Source organism: Convolutriloba macropyga, chromosome 5 (assembly GCF_964194025.1).
Source record: "Convolutriloba macropyga chromosome 5, txConMacr16.3, whole genome shotgun sequence".
Lineage (NCBI taxonomy): Eukaryota > Metazoa > Xenacoelomorpha > Acoela > Convolutidae > Convolutriloba > Convolutriloba macropyga.
In genome coordinates this window covers 16367421-16388500 of record NC_134472.1, presented here as the reverse complement: position 1 = coordinate 16388500, position 21080 = coordinate 16367421, and the positions used below count along the sequence as shown (strand labels likewise).

At 36.4% G+C, this 21080-nt stretch overlaps 1 protein-coding gene across 1 annotated transcript in view; it reads left to right on the top strand.

The window, feature by feature from the left end:
* The window catches only part of LOC142340287 (glycoprotein-N-acetylgalactosamine 3-beta-galactosyltransferase 1-like), a 40897-nt gene extending 22601 nt beyond the window's left edge, over window positions 1–18296 (top strand). The window contains exon 6 of the mRNA XM_075390862.1: window positions 18108–18296. Coding sequence (XP_075246977.1) covers window positions 18108–18257 — 150 coding nt within the window. The 3' untranslated portion in view covers window positions 18258–18296. The remainder of the gene's footprint in view (window positions 1–18107) is intronic.
* Window positions 18297–21080: the final 2784 nt, after the last annotated feature.

Genomic DNA, 21080 nt, shown 5'->3' with positions numbered 1-21080 from the left:
TTATCTGTTCTATCATAACACATTTAGTTGCTAGTCATATCGAGTTTATTCTATCATTGTCATCGCTGTGAAGAGCAAGAGCAACCAGAAGATCATCGTCCTTAAAACTTAAGAAAAATTGGTGGGTCTCAAAGCAAAAACGTAGGTGGAGCGCAGGAATGAACATCCAAATTTACCTTTTCCCATCACCCTTTAGTGGCTAGACATTTTATAGCCCCACCCCAAAAAATTTAAAATATGAAGATGGGACATAATGGAATAACCTCCAAAATTGGGTGGTGTTTTAGGTGTAGAGGTAAAAATGGGGACTTTATCGGTTGGATTTGAAGTTACAGCATATTGAGGGGGTATTGGGGTATAAAATAAGTGGATAACAGTGAAAGGATTTAAAATTACCAGTATATGGGGAGACGTGGCTTCGGGCTACAATTAAAGGAAGGGATAAAGAGAATGCTTGCTGAAAATTGTGGTTTTGCAAAAAAAACTCATAAAGTTTTTGAATCAATTTAAAAGTGACCCACCAATTTTTGAAACGTTTAAGTTAACAACAATTGATCATCCAGCATCCAGCAGCACAACCCCCTCTTACAAAATTCAACGGAAGAAAACGTTTGCCATGGAATATATAAAGGTGAAAACTGATAGAAGAAACTGGCAAAAATACTAGAAACAGGTATGATCTTTTTTTCAAACTCTTTTTAATCCTTGGTTATCGTGTAATCGACTATTATCGTTATCGTTTTAATCGACTAATAGAAGTTAATAATAGAACAATTCTGACATTTAAGTTTGAATATATTTGGTTTGTTCTATCGGGCTTCAGTGTCATTAAATCTCTTATTTCTGTTTGCGGGAGTGGGGGTGAACTAACAAAAAAAACCATGTTCAACTAAATGAACGAACCCTTTTTTTCTCAGTCAGGATCAGACACTTATCAACAATAGATATCTGCTACCACATTCAAGATGGTTTCGCCAAATGGGAAAACTCCACTAAGACGTGAGTTTTTTGAATCTGCAATTTGTTTAATGAAATTTTTCCAATTGGGAGCATTCAAAAACGTTTAAACAGAGTTGGTCTCTAACTTTGAAATGACACTGGTTATAAATTGAAACGGTCTATGATGCAAGAAAACCTGTTTTATTTTTATTTTTTGTTTAAGCTATTAAGTTGTGTCTCAACCGTGGGTTCATTGACCTCCATATTTGCCACTGTGGAAAGTGCAGAAATCCGGAAATTTTTAACAATCAAAATCGAGTTATTCAAGAGGGTGCAAACGGACAACTACACATCACCCTGCGCAACAATTGAGTAAGAAAAATCTTTTTTAGTAGACCGGATATATGGGTAGAAACTATTTTTCAAAAAATCCGGTTCTACTGATTTTTATAGGGTGTAAAATGAATAAGAAAAACCCTGTATGTATGGCAGCGGAAAAGCTGACTTAATAGGTTCTCTGCGACACAAATTTTGTTGCAAAACGAACTTTTAAGCATTCTGATATGTGCAGGAAGAACTGTGTTCTTTCACATGCCGTGGCAGATCAACCCCTCCTGGTACGTCAGTGTCCTTCCTTATCACATGACCTCACTCACTACACACAAGAAATTTCTAGCCTAAAAAGGGGGGATGGTACAAATTTAACTTTTTAAAAAAGTCAATTGGGCCATATAAGCCCGGCCTCAAGTGGTTTTTGGACAATATAGGTACAAATACAGAATGAGACAAGAATTTTTAGTTTTGTTTTGGTTCTTCGGTCCTCTTCGCTATTACTTTCTATGATTCTTGCTTGTCTTCTCTTTTTGGTAGGTGGTTGATCTTGCAGATTTTGTTGATCAATTGTTACTGGGAGGTTGGCTGGCGGTTTTTCATCAATTGTGATTGGAGGTTGGGGGCTGCTTATCTGAATCTTCTATCGCTTGACTTAGAATAAACCCATCGCAAGCTGCGTCCGTAGAAGAACCACTGTCCAAAAACTCTGACAAATTGTCAAAATCTACTAAATTTTGATTCAATTCGTCCTCGCTATAATTTCGCAGGTGATAACCTGGGTCGGGATTTGAGTTTAAACTTGTGTTTAGAGCGCTATTAATTTGTGGAACGTTGGCTGACTGTTGCGTTTGGCGTTTGTGTTTTTGATGGTTTTTGTTTTTTACCTGCTGCGAGCTATCCTTCGCATGCTGCCAGCTTTCCTGCGCCCGCTGCCCGTTTTCCTGCGCATGCTGCCCGCTTTCCTGCGCCCGCTGCCTGCATTCCTGTGCCCGCTGCCCGCTTTCCTGCGCCTGCTGCCCGCTTTCCTGCTCGCTTTCGCCCAAGTCATCGGCGCCCCAGTCGGGTTCATTCATTATTGATTTGAAGAACATATCCTCTCTTATTGAACGATGACCATAGGGCAGCATGGAAACTTGGTCATTCATAATAAATCGTTTGTCATCGCAGCCTGACAAAGTTTTCTTGTTGACAACATTTGTGTGCAGTCTGTGGTTGCTTGAAGCTATTTTCGTGTTGAGCAGACGCACCACCTCACCGCCCAAAAGAGTTTGCTTGTACAAATCATGCGTCAAGCTGCGACGTGCATCTTTTGTGACCCCTTTTGCTGACTGTTTGGTGCAACCTGAAAAAAAAACTTGGTTTATTTCAAATTCATTCCATTGTTTCCATTCCCAAACAAAATTTATTTGCTAGAATGATTTGCATATGCCTGTTTGTTTTGATTACTTGTGTTTGTATGACGGGGGGGGGTAGTGAAAAAGATATATACTAGCCTTCAGCGAGCTTGATTGAATACAGCTTTGGCTTGAGTCTACAAAGCTCAGCAATTGGCCGGCTTCCCATCTTATGTTTGAATTTAAGCGTGACACGTGCATTGTCCCTGCTATACAAGGGGTGTTCTGCAGGAAAGTTTGAGAAATCGAACTGTTCATTGACCGACTTTTTCCGTTGTATTTCTGCAAAGAAGTCTCTTGAACGCACTTCATATACGAAAGAGTCCGTGTCTGAATAAAGCAAATTGCAGTCAAAGTTTTTCTTCATGACTTTGTAGTGAAACTCGAACATGAACTTCTTTGCCAAATACAATATACAGGCACCCACTATGGTTGGTTTGTCCGACAAAGTATTTCTGATTGCTGAAGGCATAGGGTGACAAGATCTTCACTAATAACTTTTGATGATTGGTACTCGGGCTTGTCTGTCCACTTTAGCGTTTCCTCTTCCGTGCGGGTTATCCTGACTTTCATTCGGTTTCGTTTTCTCTCACAAGTTTTTTTAAACGATGATTTAACCATCAATTTGAAAAAATCCTCCTCAAATTTATTCTTCGCTTGCTTTCGCTTTTCCGTGTTCAGTTGTACGTACGGTGCTCGCCACTTTTGCTGTTTGAACGAAAGCACTCTATGAAGCCTGGTCACTACCAATCCTAGTTCAACATAGAGTTTGAGGGTTTGATAGTGCAGAGTGTAATTCTGTTTATCGAACAACGTCTGAATGAGCTTTTTCACCTGCTGGGGTTTTTTAATTTGCATGTCGGCCAACAAGCTGCTTTGATACTCACTGAGCCAGCATTCATCAATCGCTTCTTTTGTGGGCGCCAAAGGAAAATCAGAGTGTAGATCGTGTAGGCTGTCGGGATAACTGAAATCGACTTCAACTATGTATCCAACCTCATCATCATCGGGCGTATTCAATATTTGACGAAAAATTTCCTGGGCTTCCTCATCGGTCCATTCAGTTTTGTCAAACATTTCGAAATCATGGAGGGGTAGGGGGAATTTTTCCATGATTCCTCCATACAAATTATTGGCATCGATCATTATTATGAATGAGGAAATGTTCTTCGGTTTGTAGTCCGAAAGAAACTTGTTATTTGCGTGACAGAGCCACATGCTGTAAACCGAGCTCACGCCTCCTCTTTTAAGACTTTCTACCATGTCGAGGTGTTCCTTTTCTGTTAGAAGATGTAGTTGAGGGTTGCATATTTTGAGCATTGCATCTCCTCACAATTTGGAAGCCGTGTAATACTGGCAGCAGTCGAGCCCATATGTATTATAGCACACTTTTCCAAAGCAGGGTACTACTGCAGCGAGGAGAAACACATCTGTTGTCAAATACAAGTTGTAGTAGTCACCAATGTTTTGGCACTTGAAAAAATTGAACACTTCGAGGGCTCGCTTGTATTCATCTTCACTCACTGTTACCTCGTACTGCTGCAAACTGTTTGTCCATTTCTGGAGAGGGGGAAGCTGGGCCTCTTGCAATTTCTCAAAGCTATCGACGAAGCAATAAGGGAACGAGCCTTTTTGCTTTAGCAAATTAACCGATGTTGTGGGCCACGCTTGAAAATGTTGTTCCAATAAGGTGAATTGATCAGATGGCAGGTTCTGTACCAACTTGTCGAGCGATGCATTCATGAACTTAAATGAGTCCAATAGTCTGATATACTCATACTGGCTTGTCCAAACACCTTTCTTGTTTTGTGTTGTTTTTATATGCACTCCAATTTGCAATGAGGTTAATTTCTCACTCGTGCTGGGCACAACTGAAATTGTGTTTTGTCATTCAGACTTTGTAGCGCTAATACTACGCGATGAAGATCATAGTTTGCCAAGTTGTGCGCAAATAGGGGGGGTGAAGTTTAGAGTTTTGCGTTTCAAATTGCACTGCGCATGTGCCCATCCCAAAAATTTTCCTGTGAAATGGCAGTGGTCTGGAACAGTGGGATCTTGTGAGGATGTATTCAATTCAGTTTCACAAATCCAACACAAACTAGCTTGATCTTTAGTGGTTGTTGGCTCGCTGGAAAAGTTTTTGTGTTGTTGTTTCATGTCGTATATATCCCTAGCAATTTGTTCCAGTGACTTAACAAATTCAACCATGACATTCGGACCACATTTGAGATCGAAGTAGAATGGCTTTGTTTCGTTTAAAGCAGCGAAGAGCAAAGCATAACTACATGGGTTGTGTTCCTCCAATGCTCTAGTAACTGAGTTTTGTTGTGTATTGATAGTGTTAGCAACTGGTTCAATTATTGACTCCAGATCAAAAAATCCAACTATTGGCGCAAACCATCGGGCTTGAACATTTTTGAATTCAAAGTTTTGCTGTTAGGCTTTCGGCATTTGAATTATTGCTTGCGTGTTTTGATGGCATATTTCTTCATGTATCTCATATCGATCCATTGAGGTGCTGATGTGGAAACAGTTACGACACAAATGGTTGTCAATGCGCTGGTGTTTTCCAAGATATTTATGAATAAGTGCCTTGATATTTGTGATCAGGACATAGTGATGCATTGATCCATCACTAAGCAAAAGCAGATCCATCACTAAGCAAAAACTGAAATTGTAGTTTTTTTTATTTGATATGCGGAAAAGAATCAGTTTCTTGTTCGAGTGTAGAAAAACATTAACGCGTACCATGTTCAGCAGTTCAAATTTTTCCATCTGGTGAAAAGCCATGGGCATCAAGAATTCACCAGCCGCTTGTTTTGCTCCTGGATTTTCCGAACTATACATTATTGGATTTGTTTTTTGTCTCCATGAAGCATTGGCGGGTATCAACCGGGGTCCGAATGTGTTATGGTTCTGAGCTGTATAGCAGTAGAGAAAACATTTCTCGTCTTGTCCGTTTCGAATGTTCAACAGGTACTGACATATTGCTAGCTCAGTAGGCAGAGCTAAATATGAAGAAGCAGCAATTGGTTTTGACCTGGCGAGCCCAATTCAATGTTTTCAATGCTATCTACTGTCCAGCCGCTACCATGAGATGCAAAGTTGTTCAAGGCAAGCAGCATTTGTTCATCCATTCCAGCGAAACAGGATTTACTCAAACCTGTGAAGTCGACCCGCTGCATTTTTGAGTTGATGTATATTTTAATGCGATCTGACTGGCTGCTAACATTTTCATCGATCGATGGTTTTTTGAGCTGTACCAGTGCGCTAAACTGAAGTTTTTGTGCATGGTTTTGGGTGTTGATTTGAACAATGTTTTCAATCTCATCACGTTTGCTACGCATGAAACTTAGCAAGTCTATTTCATGTTCTCCCACTGGTATGTCATATGTTTTCAAAACACCGCCGAAAGCTTGCTTGGACGGAAGAATTTCAGAACTTGGGTTGTTTTCGAGATCAGCGTTCCATACCGGCAGTCCATGATTTTTATTCATGTGCTCCATGTACTTGAGGTTGTCTACGAAGAACTTGTTGCAGTACAGACAGTAGCGGGGATGTTTTGAGTTGTGTTGCTGTATCATATGCGTTTCGAGTTCTATGACTTTTTCGTGAGCAAGCGCACATTCATCGCACTCGAATCGGTTGGTTTGGACGTATTGTTTATGAATTGTTTGCATATGACGTCTGAGGCTGCGCTTTTCTACGAGTTTTTTCTGACAAATTGTACACGTTTCAGCGTTCATTATGAACGGTAAATTTGGAAAGAGAGAAGGAATAGGAACGCAAAAAAAAAGAAAATAAAATTACGAAAAGGAAATGAAAAGAGTTGAAGTTTTTCAATCAAGTGATTTTCGGGTTAAGGCAAAAAGCATATGTAAGAATTATATTGTCGGACAAACTGTTATTTAAGCTTGTTTCATCCAATCAGAGTGCGCGTCTTTTTTGTTTGCTTTTGTAACAGAAAGCTACTGCTCCGCAAACAGCTGTAGAGGGGAACACATCGCGCAGAGTGTTGTGTAAACAAGACATAGATTTATATGCTCAACGCTTTTTCTAGTTTTTGTTTGTTTAAAACAGGCGATAATGAGTTCACAGTTTTACATCTTATTCGTCTACCCTAATTTTGGTACGGTGTACGGCTATCTGATAAAAAAATGTTTATTGATTGTTTACTGTGATTTCACTACAATCCAAGCTTCAGCTGGGTTTATCTGAACCCAGTCTCATTTTGCTTATTTGTTTAAAACAGTGTTCCGCATACTTGTTTGTTCAATGTCTGAGTTTTTCAGCATACAATTATCTGATGAAAATTGTTTATTGATCGTTTGCCGTGATTTTTGAAAAATCCATGATTCAGCTGGGTTTAATTCAACCCAGTCCACTTTCGCTCATTTGTATAAAACATTGTTTTGCGTACTTGTTTGTTCGATGTCTGAAAATTTCAGCAGCGCTTAATTCTGTTTCAAATGTTTGTCTAGAGCTAAGATGAATCTTTAGTTAAAGTTGAATTATGAACTGGTTTCAAGATGTTAACAAAGTTATCATGCTTAAACATTGTGAAAAGCAACAAATACAATATGTACAATGAGTTTAATGAGTTTTGTTGTATTTTAGAGTCGAGATAACTTGATGACCTTCTTGACGGGGGCATAACATTGGCTCAATGGAGGTGTTTCATCGATGCTGACATCATCAGAAAAATTGTTTGCAAGCAAAGGGAGGCTTTCAGGGGTTTTTCTTTCTTCACTTGGCGACTGATCAAAATTCCAAAAACCAGATATTTGCTCAACTTCTTCTAGTTGCCCCAATTGATTCTCCCAAAATTCAATGCAGTCATGATCGTAGTCTGCAAAAAGTTTTCTTGTTCGCTTTGTCACTTTTTTCACATCCTGCTTTTTTGTTTGAATGGGAGTAATACATCCATAATATCGATGAGCATATGGAGACTCTTCTTGTCTTGGTGATTTTTCTGGCGTTTTTGTAAGATTAAATAAATCGTTTTGTTTTGTGTATTCAAGTATTGGTTCAATGTAATTAACTGGAACAATAAAGCTGTTTTTTGTGTGCCATAATTCTGTCTTATCATCAAAGCTTTCCTTTACAAGGACAATATTTTTGAAGTTGTGACACATTCGCACAAGGGTCCGAGTGCCTCGCTCAATTGTCTTTGCAATTTCTAAATATTCAGCAGCCATATTGCAGGTGATAGATAAACAATTGAGATGTTTTTTGTTCTGATTTTACGGATTGAAGCGATAACAAAGCAAACAGTTTTTTTGTAAGGAAAGTTTCATAAAGACTTAACAGCACCGAGTCTAGAACCAATTCTAGTAACAAGAGAAATGAAAACCGGTTTTTATATGGTATGGAACTGAATGGAAAAGCAGGATGAAAGCAAACTCTAGAAGAAGGTTAAGTCGCAAAAGACTTGCAGTAATATAATAAGGTGCCAAAGAACTAAAGAATTTTCACAAAATTTATATTCACAAAACAACAAGAAAGAACAATGGCAGAAAGATTGAAAAAATTGTTGCAGACCGATTTGTTTATTTGACTTAATCATTTCATCATTATTCCGTCACGTCTATAAATAGAATTATGTCATATTGACCTAGGTTGAATTGGGGTGCTCTCGGGAAATATAAATAGACTCGAGGAGGCGAGCTAATTTATCCATTGCTAATGAAAATTTGTCAGTTTTTAGATTTAAGGGCCGGGACTTGTAAAACTGTTTTCTGCTATGGCCTTTATAATGCTTGGCCCGGCGATGTTGCATTAGTGAATGGAAATTTTTAAATTGCCTTGGACAATTGTGACATTGAATGGGTCTTGATTCAGCAGGGTATATTTTTTCCGATCTTTTGAATTTCATATTTCGTATAAACGTCATAGCTTATATAGAGGAGTTTAAATTTGTTTACACGCTAGGGCGGGTGGGTTTGTTTGTTCAGCTGTTATCTTGTCTAGACTTGTTGGCGTGGGGTTTGAAATTGTTTACCTTCCACTAAACAGTAATGTATTAGTCATTTATCATTTCAGATTACTTTGATACAGTTTGTCTCAATATATGCAACATTATGGGTAATGTTTTGTCTAAGGATGGTGAGTACAGCGACTTTCATTTGGATCTCTCGCTCAAGGAAAAACGGCTTGTTAGGGCTGCTGTTAAGACTTATCATACCACTGGCACCTATTTATCCTTGAAATTGTTCAAACGTGATAGTGAACAGGTCGATTGGGATTTCAATCAAAAAATTACACTTTCGGCGCCAGAGTTTCGGTTGATATGTCAGAACATAGAAAAACTAGAACAAATGCTTGATCAACCAGTTGGATTGATCGACTCAATTCTAAAACCGGATTCAACTGATGACTCGAAGCGTCCAGCAAAACGGGCCAGCAAAAAACTAACTCAGCGCCAAAAGAAGATACCAAAAACATCTGTAAAACTCAATGAGGAATCGGAATAATTTCTATTATACCTTTTGCTTCCTGTCATTGTTTATGCATTCATAGTTAGTTCATTAGCTTTTTCTTTTTTGTTCTCTATGGTTGAGGCAATGTATGAGAACAGTCCTGAATATTTCAAGAAATTTCAAAAACGTTTCAAGTACAATATTTGTGAGACGGAACCAAAACTTGAAAACACAACAATTGAAAATTTTACATATGGTTATCATTCATCTGCAACAGTTATCGAAGGTTGTACATTTGGCTGCAATCATTATCATGTTATGTATGAATTTGGTTCGCAGGATGATATTATATTCGATTCTCTTTATGTACCTGCGGTGATACCGTGTCTCGTTAACTGTTTTAAATTACTTATCCAGCCTACGCAAAAAAACTTTGTTAAACGTGGTGCAATAATTTCACGACTACATGTTGCTGTTGAGTACCTTTCAAAATCAACTTCTTCTTCAGTTACCAAGAACCAGAAACAACTTCCAGCACCCTTGAGTCAGACAGCACCAAAATCTATTAGTACTTTTACGACCAACAAGTACCTGATGTTCTTCCACAGTCCCTGATGTAACTATGAAACGATTTTGCCAGCTTATGCTAGGTGAACACTCCTCAACTCTTTATCAGATAATGGATATTCTTCTTAGTGGCCACGCGAGTTTTGTGCGAGAAACCTCAAACTCTTTCATAACTTTTCAATTTTGTAAAAATTGATATTAAAAAAAATTTTTGTTGTTTCAAAATTAAATTAATTTTTACTTCTTATGTTTTACAAAAGCTAGCAACTCTAATTCATTTACATCAGGTATAAATGGAAATTTCTCACTATAAAAATAATGAACAATATATATGCAAAATAAACCACAAAGCTGGGAGTCTGAGGATTGCAATGGAGACTGAATGTCTCTTCTATGTTCCATGATATCCATCATTATCTCCAAGTCTTTACACTGTTGTAAACGGTTGAAAATATCCTTGTAGGTAGTCAAGGGTAGAGCCAATGGATCCGCAAAATATATTATTGGGTATGCATATCGTTTAGCTAGCACTACCGAGTGGGTTCCAATAGTGATTGGATCGTGATGCATTAACAATAATAAATATGTTGGTTTGCAAGTTCAGAGGATAATTATCAGCGGCACAAACCCCTCTGAATTTGATTTTGAGGTGTTTACACTTTTTCACTTGAAGATGAATTTGATATTTGTCCATTAGTATGTGATCATGGGAAGAGCGTTTTTAGATGCGTTTCTTGCAGAGTCAATGTAGATCGTAGATGCTTTTTCCCCAAGAAAAAATATTTCAACGTTATGAGCTAACGCTGCATCAAACTTGAGTTCGACAGACAATGATGAATTTGTGAGCTCTGGATGAATAAAGTCATGGGTTGCCTCTTGAGTGCAGGTCAGATCAAATACCATTATATAATGGTTTGCGAACTCACTCAGAGGTATTCCATGGCCATTTTCTACATAAGCTAATGCACTCATTGAATTGTAGTACAACCTCTTGTTGTCAGTTGTTGACATTGGAGTTCCAGCCGTTGCAAAACCATTTCGATAAATGGTTATCTCTCTTAAACCAAATTTTTGATAATGGAATGGATTAGCGGTGTTGGTACCGATGAATGCTGTACCAACGCATAATGCAACAATGACTCTTCTGATTGGCTCTTTAGTGAAAATATCCTCATGTTTCCAGCTTTGTTGGCCTGTTGTAGCCAAGAATGTTTTGGTAATTACTTCATTGTATCGGTAAATTGCCGGAGTATTGTCGTCTTTTTCGTCTAATTAACTCGTGTATTGTCGTCTTTTTCGTCTAATTATTTTACGGCCTGATGCAATACGTGATTGAAGAGATCCACCTATTTGTTTGCGAGCTGTTTTGGCTACTGTACTTTTCAGTGCTTGTTTTGCTGACTTTCTTTTGGTTGCAACTTCTAATAACTCCGGTGCTCCTTGAACCAATAAATCACGACCAATCTTTTGCTGCGGGCCAGAGAAATTTGCGTGCTAATGGCAGAGCAACTCTTCCAATACCTGCAGCCAGGGCTCCAAAACCGCTGCCTCTTTGTCTGTAGTGTCCGGAAAAATGCGGCATTGATTGAGATGCTTGATTGCTGTAGTTCAATTTTTTGAAATTTTAAACTGACTATAACTTTTCCGGTGCCATTGAAAGGAATTAGTTTTCCAGTTTCGTTTCTCAACTCTACCTGGATGTTTTGAATATTGTTTGATAATATTGGCTTGTAATCCAAATTTGTGTAGGACTTTTGGTGTATGGGTGTCACTGTGTTTATGCTACCGTTTCTCAAACGTTTTTCAGACTCAATGATTTTTATTACCGGAGCTCTCACATCACCAACGTTCTGATGTTCAATTATATCAATGTATACAAATATTAACTGTGATCCACATGTGATATCAACTGGAAAATCTCCAACATGTCGGTTCAAAGAGTTGCCTGCATTTTCTGACTTGTAACCAATATGAATAAAACCATGATTCGAAATATCTCTTATTCCTTTAAAACCAAGAATACTGGGTACTTCTTCATCTTCGAATGACAAACCTTCGTTAGGTGCTTCAAACCTTCGTGAAGAAGCACCAAGAATACTGGGTACTTCTTCATCTTCGAATGACAAACCTTTGCGTTACAGTGTCAAAATCACAGTCAAACTGTTTCAATTGAGCGATTCGAAAAATTTCTTCCAGAAGCTCTTCTGAACTGTTGTATATACCTTTGCGAATTCTTCGCAGTTGTCCGGTGCGGTTATGTGAAGCATCAAGTTCAGCGCCAGAACTGACATACGCAACTATTTCAGCTGCGTTTACATTACTGATGTTTGATGGAAATGATATTGAAGCAAGGGCAACTTGCCAATCTCCATCTAACTGTAATGGTTGGGCAAGTTGATTTCGGAACTTGGCCATAGTATTATTGGTAAAAATTCCCATTGATGCATTTGATATCAAATAAATAGTAAATTCTTTATTAATACTCATGTTTAGTCTTCGACAGGAATGACGTTCACTGGGACTAATTCTGGTTCATAAAATTTACCTTCAATTATAACGTTGTTTGCGTCTATAAGGTTGTATGTTGGTGGACTGAGGGTGGCAACCTTGAATACTGTGAAGACTTCATCTGTGTAATTTTGTTTATAACCTTTCCTAAATATTTCGTCTGGCTTTGCAATCCGAACCAGGTCTCCTTCTTCGTATTTCGGCTTGTACATTTTTGTGCTAATTGCTAGGGACATTAGAAATGGTTCATGTTTTTTAAAAGTTTTTTTAGGTGCAAGTTGTGTAACACAATTAACACGACTGTTTATAGTATTTACCAACTGGGGCAATTCGTTAATATAAGTCCAAGTCCAATTTTCCTCCAGGTATTTGTGAATAATGTTTTTGAGCGATCGAATATTCCTCTCAGCGAATGCCGACTTGGTTTCGTTTTCTGTTGTATATAAATGAATCTCCTTCTTTTCACAAAATGTTTTGAATTCACCTTTAAACTCGGATCCCTTGTCTGTCCAAACCCTTTCTTGCTTTTTCTGCTTTATCATTTTTTTGAACGCTTCAACAGCATCTTTTGCATATGAAGCTTTCATTGGTTGCACCCGGAGGTATTGCGATAAAACATTAACAGCCACCGGTAAATATTTGACTCCTTTGTTGTGTTGGGCAATTTTATCCACATCGACAGACCAGATTTCGTTTATTCTGTATGCAACAGCTTTTAGTCTCGGAAAAATTTTTCTGAATTGTTTGTATTTTGTGTATGGGGCTTTCGACTGAAGGTATTGAACCACTTCGGATCTTGGTAAACCACTGGTTTTCTTCAAATTAGCAATGCTACCAAAAGCTGCACTATCTTTTGTGTATAATTTGTTCAATTGTTTAACGTGAGTGGAAGTAATTTGTCCACGAGATAGACGGTTGGATTTCGTCTTTTGCATCTTCAAGCTTCCTTCATCGTCGCCAGAAGCTTTTGACTCTTCTGTTCTCGAGACTCCTGATTCTTCGTTTTCTGGTTCATCCTCAATCAACTGTACCTTTTCGTTTAGTGATAAGGCAAGAAATTTTTTTGCGTATGTATTACAAGTTAATTGTGAACTGATATCTAGAAAGGTCAGGACTTTGTAATGTTCAATTGAAAGCTTAGATGTTGTTTGTTGTAGATCGTAAAGAAAATCTGCGGCAAGAATTCCCGTGCTTGACATATTAACCATTAGTCTTGATGTCTGATCCAGCGATAGAGATTCCGACTCTTCTATTTTTTTCCAATATTATGCTCGCTTTTTCAAGTTTTTTTTCTCTCAAGGTGTTTAATATCTCTCAAAACTCGCTCCCTGGAAACTTTTGTATCAATTTTGTCATCTCTAGTCTCATTCAACTCATCTTTGATAATCTCCAAAATATTATCGGTCTGCTGTTGCGTGTCTTGTTGCGTGGTAGAAGGTGCTGGTGGATACTTGCTTCTTTGCAACAGTGATATTTGTTTTGCTGTCTCTCGAACATTTTTATTGTTGAGAAGTTGAGCAATTTGAGGTTGTTCATTCACATACATTTGACGAGGAATTAGCAGACTCTTCAGTGTGCATTTTGCTCCAGAAAAGCAATACAAGGTAACGCAATCAGTTTAGTTAGACGGATTCCAGAATCTGATCGAAAAATTTTGATTCTCTCACTTTTTTCAACTCGCTTGTCTGCAAGTTTACGTAGTGGTTTCTCGAATTTTTTTAAATTCAACTTTATTGATTGGTAAAACTCCAGAGAGTACGTTCATCACACAGTCACTCAAGAACCAAATGAATTCGCTCTGTTGTAATGTTTTTATTTGAGCGGTTTCCTCATTCCTCTTATTTGCCCATTGCTTGAGCATAAGCAAATGTTTCTTTTTCATTTGTAATTGTTGTAATGACTGCTTCAGGGGACGAAATGTAAAAAATAGAAGGATTCGGTCCAATTAGTTGCGATGAAAAACGTAAACCCTGACTGGTTTTTGGGTCGAGATCAATCATCAAATGTCCAAAGGGCTCCGCAGTTGCTAGTTTGTATGCTTCTCTTATCAGTTGGAGACAATTCAACTGTTGTCCAAGATATTCAATTTGTTGAATGTCACAAAGCGACTTGAATAATATTATGTGTGTTGTATTCAGATCAATGGTTCCGAACCATTTGCTTTGATGGAACAAATTATGCTTGACGTATATGACATGTAATTTGCGATGACGTCCTGAGGTAGCTATTTTTACAAATTCTTTCTCGTTAAAGATTTCTTCACATGAATCGTCATAGATAAGCAGACAATGTGATAGATTTTTTGTTATATCAAAGCCTGAGTATTTTAGAAACTCAATCCCTGGTATAACTCGTTGCATATCTTTGAAAAGTGGTTGGTACTCTTTGTAAAAATAATAAATTTTTTCAAAGCGTGGATAAAAGGTCGAACCTTTTAGCATTCGAAACAAGAGTTCTGTTTTACACAACCACTTGGTCCTACAATTGACATGAATACCCTGTCATGTGTAAGAATAACTTTGTTCATAAATTGGGATTAGGTAAAATGTAACCAAACTCGATAAGAGAGCAAACCAAATTGATTTCTCTTCACAGCTTTCTGATAATAGAAAGAGCATAGATAAGCAAAGAATGATCATTAAGACAATGATACTAACTTGAACAAAAAATATTAGTTCGGACCTTGGCACTGTTGAATTTGAACAACAACGCCATGTGGGCCTCTCCTTGTTGTTTACATCGAAGACTAAATTACTGATACCGGTGTCAACCTCTTTTCTTTGATTCATTGGAGAAAAATAATTAATTGAAAAGTGAATTGAAACAAAAATGATATAAAAAGTTAAATTTTTGAATTATTCACTGGGCAACTGTTTCATGTACCAGAACTCAAACAAATTGAAACCTTTAATATGACTTTTTATCTCTAGTTTATAACAAACGGTTGATGAGTCATTTTCCTCGAACGATGGTTGATGGAAGACTTTTTCAACTTCAGGGTGCTCCAAGACATATAATCGCAACTCATTCGGCATCTCATTAAGTGATAGCTTACGTTCTGGTGGTGATTTTTTGAATCTAAATTGAGGAACTTTTTTGTCCGCCCACTGCTTCCAACGTGGGATTCGCTGCTCTTTGGGGGACTGCATAGGCTTCTGGTTTGTTTTGTTCGCAGCCATAATTGAACTGATTCCGATGTTCTCGAGTTCTCTGTTTATTTTTTACGTTCAGTTGGAAATGATAGAAATTATCTATCACGGGCAGGAAAGCCCTAAAGCTGTCTAGCTCGTCGGGAGAAAGAGTAATAGTTGCAAAATAACGTTTTGCTGCTGCGCTATTAAGCGAGTTGTAACGCGGTTGTTGTGCTGTGTTTGGCTTATTGTTGAGATAGTTCGCTCGGTTCTGTTGATCACTTGAAAAATTATTCTGTATTGGTGGAGAGGGATCCTGAACTCTGTTGAATATTACAATCGGCTGATCGTCAAGTGCAGTCAATCAAGTGAATATCTTCAAGTTGTATGACAGATAAGTTGTTAAAGTTGCTGTGTCTTCTCTGTGCATCACTTTGTGTCAACTGTGAAAATATTCTCGCTTTACGTTCCGCGCAGTGATTTGATAATTGATCGTTTGTTGAACGAAAGTTTAAATGAAGATAACAGGAGGGAACTTGTTCTTCTAATATTATCTCTGAGATTCGGGGACAATTTAGATCCTCCAGATTATAAACAGTTTTTTGTAAAAGCTTACTGAGGAGCTCACACTTTTCAATGCCTTTGGCAAAAAAACTTTCCGTGTGAATTGGAAACTGAAACTCAGACAGATTGATTTCAAATCACAGTAAGGTATATCACCTTCGTCCCAATCAAGACCGTGTAGGTTATTGGTCAGCCAAATAACAGTTTTTCTATCGTGTGCGGGTAAATCAGCGAAATTAAGTGGGGGTTTGAAAAATATTGTATCGTTGTAACTGGAACACAAACTGAGTTCTTTTATAATGAATCCAAGTGACTTGAGTTTGAAACCTTCGAGATCGAGGAAAATAATATTTGTGGTTTTGCTGCCAAAATTTTCTAGCATTCCAATTCACGAAACAATTGTGAATGAAAAATTTTCACTGATAGAATGAATAATATTCCTGTCACGCGACCAAAAAGACGATTGTTTACTGGTGAGTAACGGAAAGCGTAAACATATCCAGGACCTTTGTATCTGCAATCTTTTATAAATCCAGCGGCGTCATGCAATGCAGCATGAAGTCGTAGCACTTTGCTCCGTTTCAGTAAAGGATCGAGTCTTGAATTATTAATTCCAATGAAACCACCATAGGGTCTAAATTTAAGTGCTATTTCTCCGTCAACTTCTGGATCTAACAAAGAACAAGCAGCTACGAAATATAATTGTCGATAAGATATGTGTGTATAATTTATGTTAGCTCTCAGTGATAAAACTTTCTCATGAATGAGCTTGATGTCTTTTGTTCTTATTGGGCTCATTATTTACTGTTTACTGAACGTGAGCGTTTAGAGTTTTTGCTTATAAATCTTTCAATTCGGATTGGTTGTAAACTCGAATAATAAATCCGGCACTGCGATTGGTCAATTTATTTTGGAAAGTTTTGTGACCCTGAATATGTTTGGGCATGATCCGATCACCCCCCAATTGATATATCATTAATGATTTTATACATATTCTAACAGGTTAGTTGTTTTACTGTTGTTTTCACCAATTTATGTATGCATTTATGGACATAAGTGATTATGACCATAATTGTGTACATTCTTAGGTAAAAACTTGTTTTTCTTGTACAAATCTGTATGTATGTATGTATGTATGTATGTATGTATGTATGTATGTATGTATGTATGTATGTATGTATGTATGTATGTATGTATGTATGTATGTATGTATGTATGTATTTATGTATGTATGAATGTGTGTGTATGTATACATACATCCATACATACATATATAGATACTCACATACACATACATGCATACATATACATACATAAATACATTCATACATGCATACAACAATACACACAAACATACATACATACATACATACATACATACATACATACATACATACATACATACATACATACATACATACATAAATACATATATAGATACTCACATACACATACATGCATACATATACATACATAAATACATTCATACATGCATACAACAATGCACACAAACATACATACATACATAAATACATACATACTTACTTACATACGTACATATACATATATACATATACACGTTACATATATACATGTATATACATATATACATTTTAATAATACATACATACATACATACATACATACATACATACATACATAGGTACTTATACATATATACATATACACGTTACATATATACTTGCATATACATATATATATTTACATAATACATACATACATACATACATCCATACATACATATATAGATACTCACATACACATACATGCATACATATACATACATAAATACATTCATACATGCGTACAACAATACACACAAACATACATACATACATACATACATACATACATACATATACATATATACATATATATGCATGTATGTATATATTGTGTATATGTATATATGTATGTAAATATGTAAAATAGGGGGGACATTTTACTTCATTTTAAAAAATTCTAATTGTCCCACCCCGTTGTAGATGGCCACCCCGCAGAAATTTCAAATTGTCCCACCCCGTTGTTGTCGTGCCGAGAAAATCAGGCTTCCAAAAATGTCCGTCCCCCCCCGTTGAGGTTCTAGTCATTTTTTTATACTACTCACTTTTTTATTGTAAAACTACAAAAATGATCATTTCTTTTACAGCTCTTCGAACTGATTCAAATTCACTGTTTTAAAATTGAACGGAAGCAAGATGATAATGGGTTTTTTATGTCTTTTGTTTCAGGGCTGCTCAAATGAGACCATAACATTTCACTACGTCAATCCGAGAGAGATGAGATTGCTGGACTTCTCCATATACCAGTTGGGCTCTTTCAGGGACCGGGAAAAACAAAAGTTCACTATCAACGATTTCTACGTCAAGTCACGAAGATAGCTTTGTTTGTATCAGTGCAAATAGTATATGATTTGTACACCTGTGAAACAATTGGTACTAAATTGTAATCATTCAAAAAAGCACAGTAGTTATTTTCAATTTTTTAACTGCTGAGCAACAAGTATTAGATATTTGTTCCGACCCCTCTTGAGGGGGGGGGCTGTATACTCAAATGGGGTCTTTTGTTCAGTTCGTTCAATTTTGACCGATCGATATATCATCGAAGAGAGGTGAGAGTGGTATCACTAAAAAGTCCACCCAAAGTAGAACATGGAATTAAACCGATTTTTTTGAATTTCGTTTCTAGAGCAAATTATCGAGGTTTAAATTTTTGTGAATAATGAGAATGATTTGCGTTATTTTTATTCACATTTTCCGGACGTCTTGCCTAAAATATAGTCAACTTTTCTAAAAAAATGTTAAAACTGATAACAATAGTATTGTTGATTTGATTTTCGAAGACAAAAAGTTTTTGTTGACAATTTTGATTTAGAATTTTTTGGCTAAAATTTTGGGTGAATTTTTCAAAATTCATTCTTTTTCATCAAAAACTGCACGAAACAAGCTTCCTTGGTCTACTTTGATTAAATTTGTGGCAAGTACACAACAAAAACCACTAAGACAATCTATGTAAACTCCAAAGGGGTCTAGGCCTAGTTTCCCTTCCATTGAGAGTGGTCTGGAATTATTGTTTTGTCGTTTTTTGCAAACTTTGCCCGATGATTATCAGAAAGACGCCTGTTTGTTTTTTTTTCGCTAACAAATTATCTATATCTATAACATTCGAAAAAATTAATTGTTCGTAATGGAAGACCAGCAATAGCAAGGCTAGTTCGGGATCAATAAGGACTATTGCAAACCAAAAATAATTCGGGTTGTTGTCAAGCGATCTTTTTTAAAAAACCTTTTTCAATAATTTTTAGATTAATTAAAAAAAGAAACAATTCAAATCAAAGCTCACTGATGATAGGCCAAATTGGCTTCCTATGCAGTTCCAAATTAATATATGGTTTTTTACCCGGAAATTTGTGGTCGTTCTGACTTCTAAAACTCTTTGATTTTTAAATAAACAATGACTTTTTGAATTTGCCCCTGTTTTCTCTTAATTTGTTCAACTTTTAGCTTAGTGTCTTCAGAGAAAGAATGGTTCTTCTTTCTACTGAATTAGAATTTAATCACAAAAAATTTTTGACATTTAGGCATTTGCCCATTTTTTACGCCCTTTTATCGCTTATTCACATTGTCCGATTATTGACAGTTCACATAACACATTACTGGCGCTCAGAATAAAGTAGAATTATAAACAAATCAAATATTTAAATGTCCACAATATGGTTTTAACGACATCGGCACCACTGTCTCGAAAAATTTAATTGTGTATTTTTACTTTTGACTTTAACTGTCGTTTTTAACTTCGCTTTCATGTTCTTTATTTGTGAGTTTTTTTTACCTAGACTTGTTAATTACAGATAACATTTTATCATATATTTGACCTTATCAGGGTCAAAAGAAAGCGTAATTGCACAAAAAACTTTTTTAAAGAATTCGTTATGAATATACTGGCTTCAACAAAGTTTTTAGCAAAAAAAAGAAAAAGAAAATTAATTTCTGAATTTTGTCTGTATTTGACGTTCTTTTTTTAAATGTACAACATATTCTGAATAATTGCAAGTCTCAAGGGCTTCCTCTGCAGACAAAATGAACTTTTTTTTATTTATTTCACTTTGTAGATAACGGATTTCTTAAATTGTTTTTGAAAAACACTAAAGTATTTATTAATTTTACAACTTCTTCCGTTTCTTTGAAAACTTTTTAAAGTCTCATTAATAAGAGATCACATACCAAATTGTCATTCTAAGAAGGCGCAACCAAGCACATTTTTAGGCGCTCCGAAAGCGTTTTCTTACAATTTTCAATTGAAATTTTATTTGTTCTTTCTGTCTGCTGTTTTTTTTAACCGCAAGAAAACTGAATAAAGACAGGTCCTAATGTCTTCCCATGAGCTTTGGTGTAATCAACGTTTGTTCCTGTTGTTTGATTTTGTTGTTCTTCTCGCCACGCTTTCTTAAGGACGGCAGCTCTCATCAATCTTATGCAACATTTTTTACTCCACTGAAATATTCACGTTGGAGGCAATATTTTTGTTTCTGTAACAATTTTTTGAAAAAAATGTTTGAATTTTTGCGGATTTTCTGGCGCATTCATGCCTACATGGCCAAAGTTTACAATTTTGTGCTTAGAGTATAAGCAATTAAAGATTATACTCATTTCTGTCTTTTTATTACCTGTTGCAATGAGTTACATGACAATTTACCCCACTCAATTTTGCCCCATGCTATTTATTCAATCCTATTTTATCCAAAGTCATTTTATCCAACTTTCCCCTGCCGTTTTACCCAATGCCAACTTACCCAATGCCCTTCAATCTTTTCGTTCATTGATCTGATTACAACTTAGCATTCGCTATTACAAGGATGCTTTAAAGTACTTGTACTGACAACATGTGATAGTTTCATATCAAGGCCCACGGGCCATTTAATTATATAGTCGGCTAAATAGCCGTTCTGGTTGTCATTGGGTAAAATGGAATTGGGTAAATTGTCCTGACACAGTTGAAATTTTACCTTGGTTTTTTAATATTAGGAATCAATTTTTCTCATAAAAATTTTTGCTTCTGTATTTTCTTAAGAAGCATCCGAGTTATGCAGAAAAGAGTGAAGAGCAAGTTTTGGGGAAAGATGGAAAAAAAGAGTACTAGTAAGATTTTCCCAACCTTTATTAAATAATATTAGAAAGATTATCAGATTGAGATATTTGAAGATA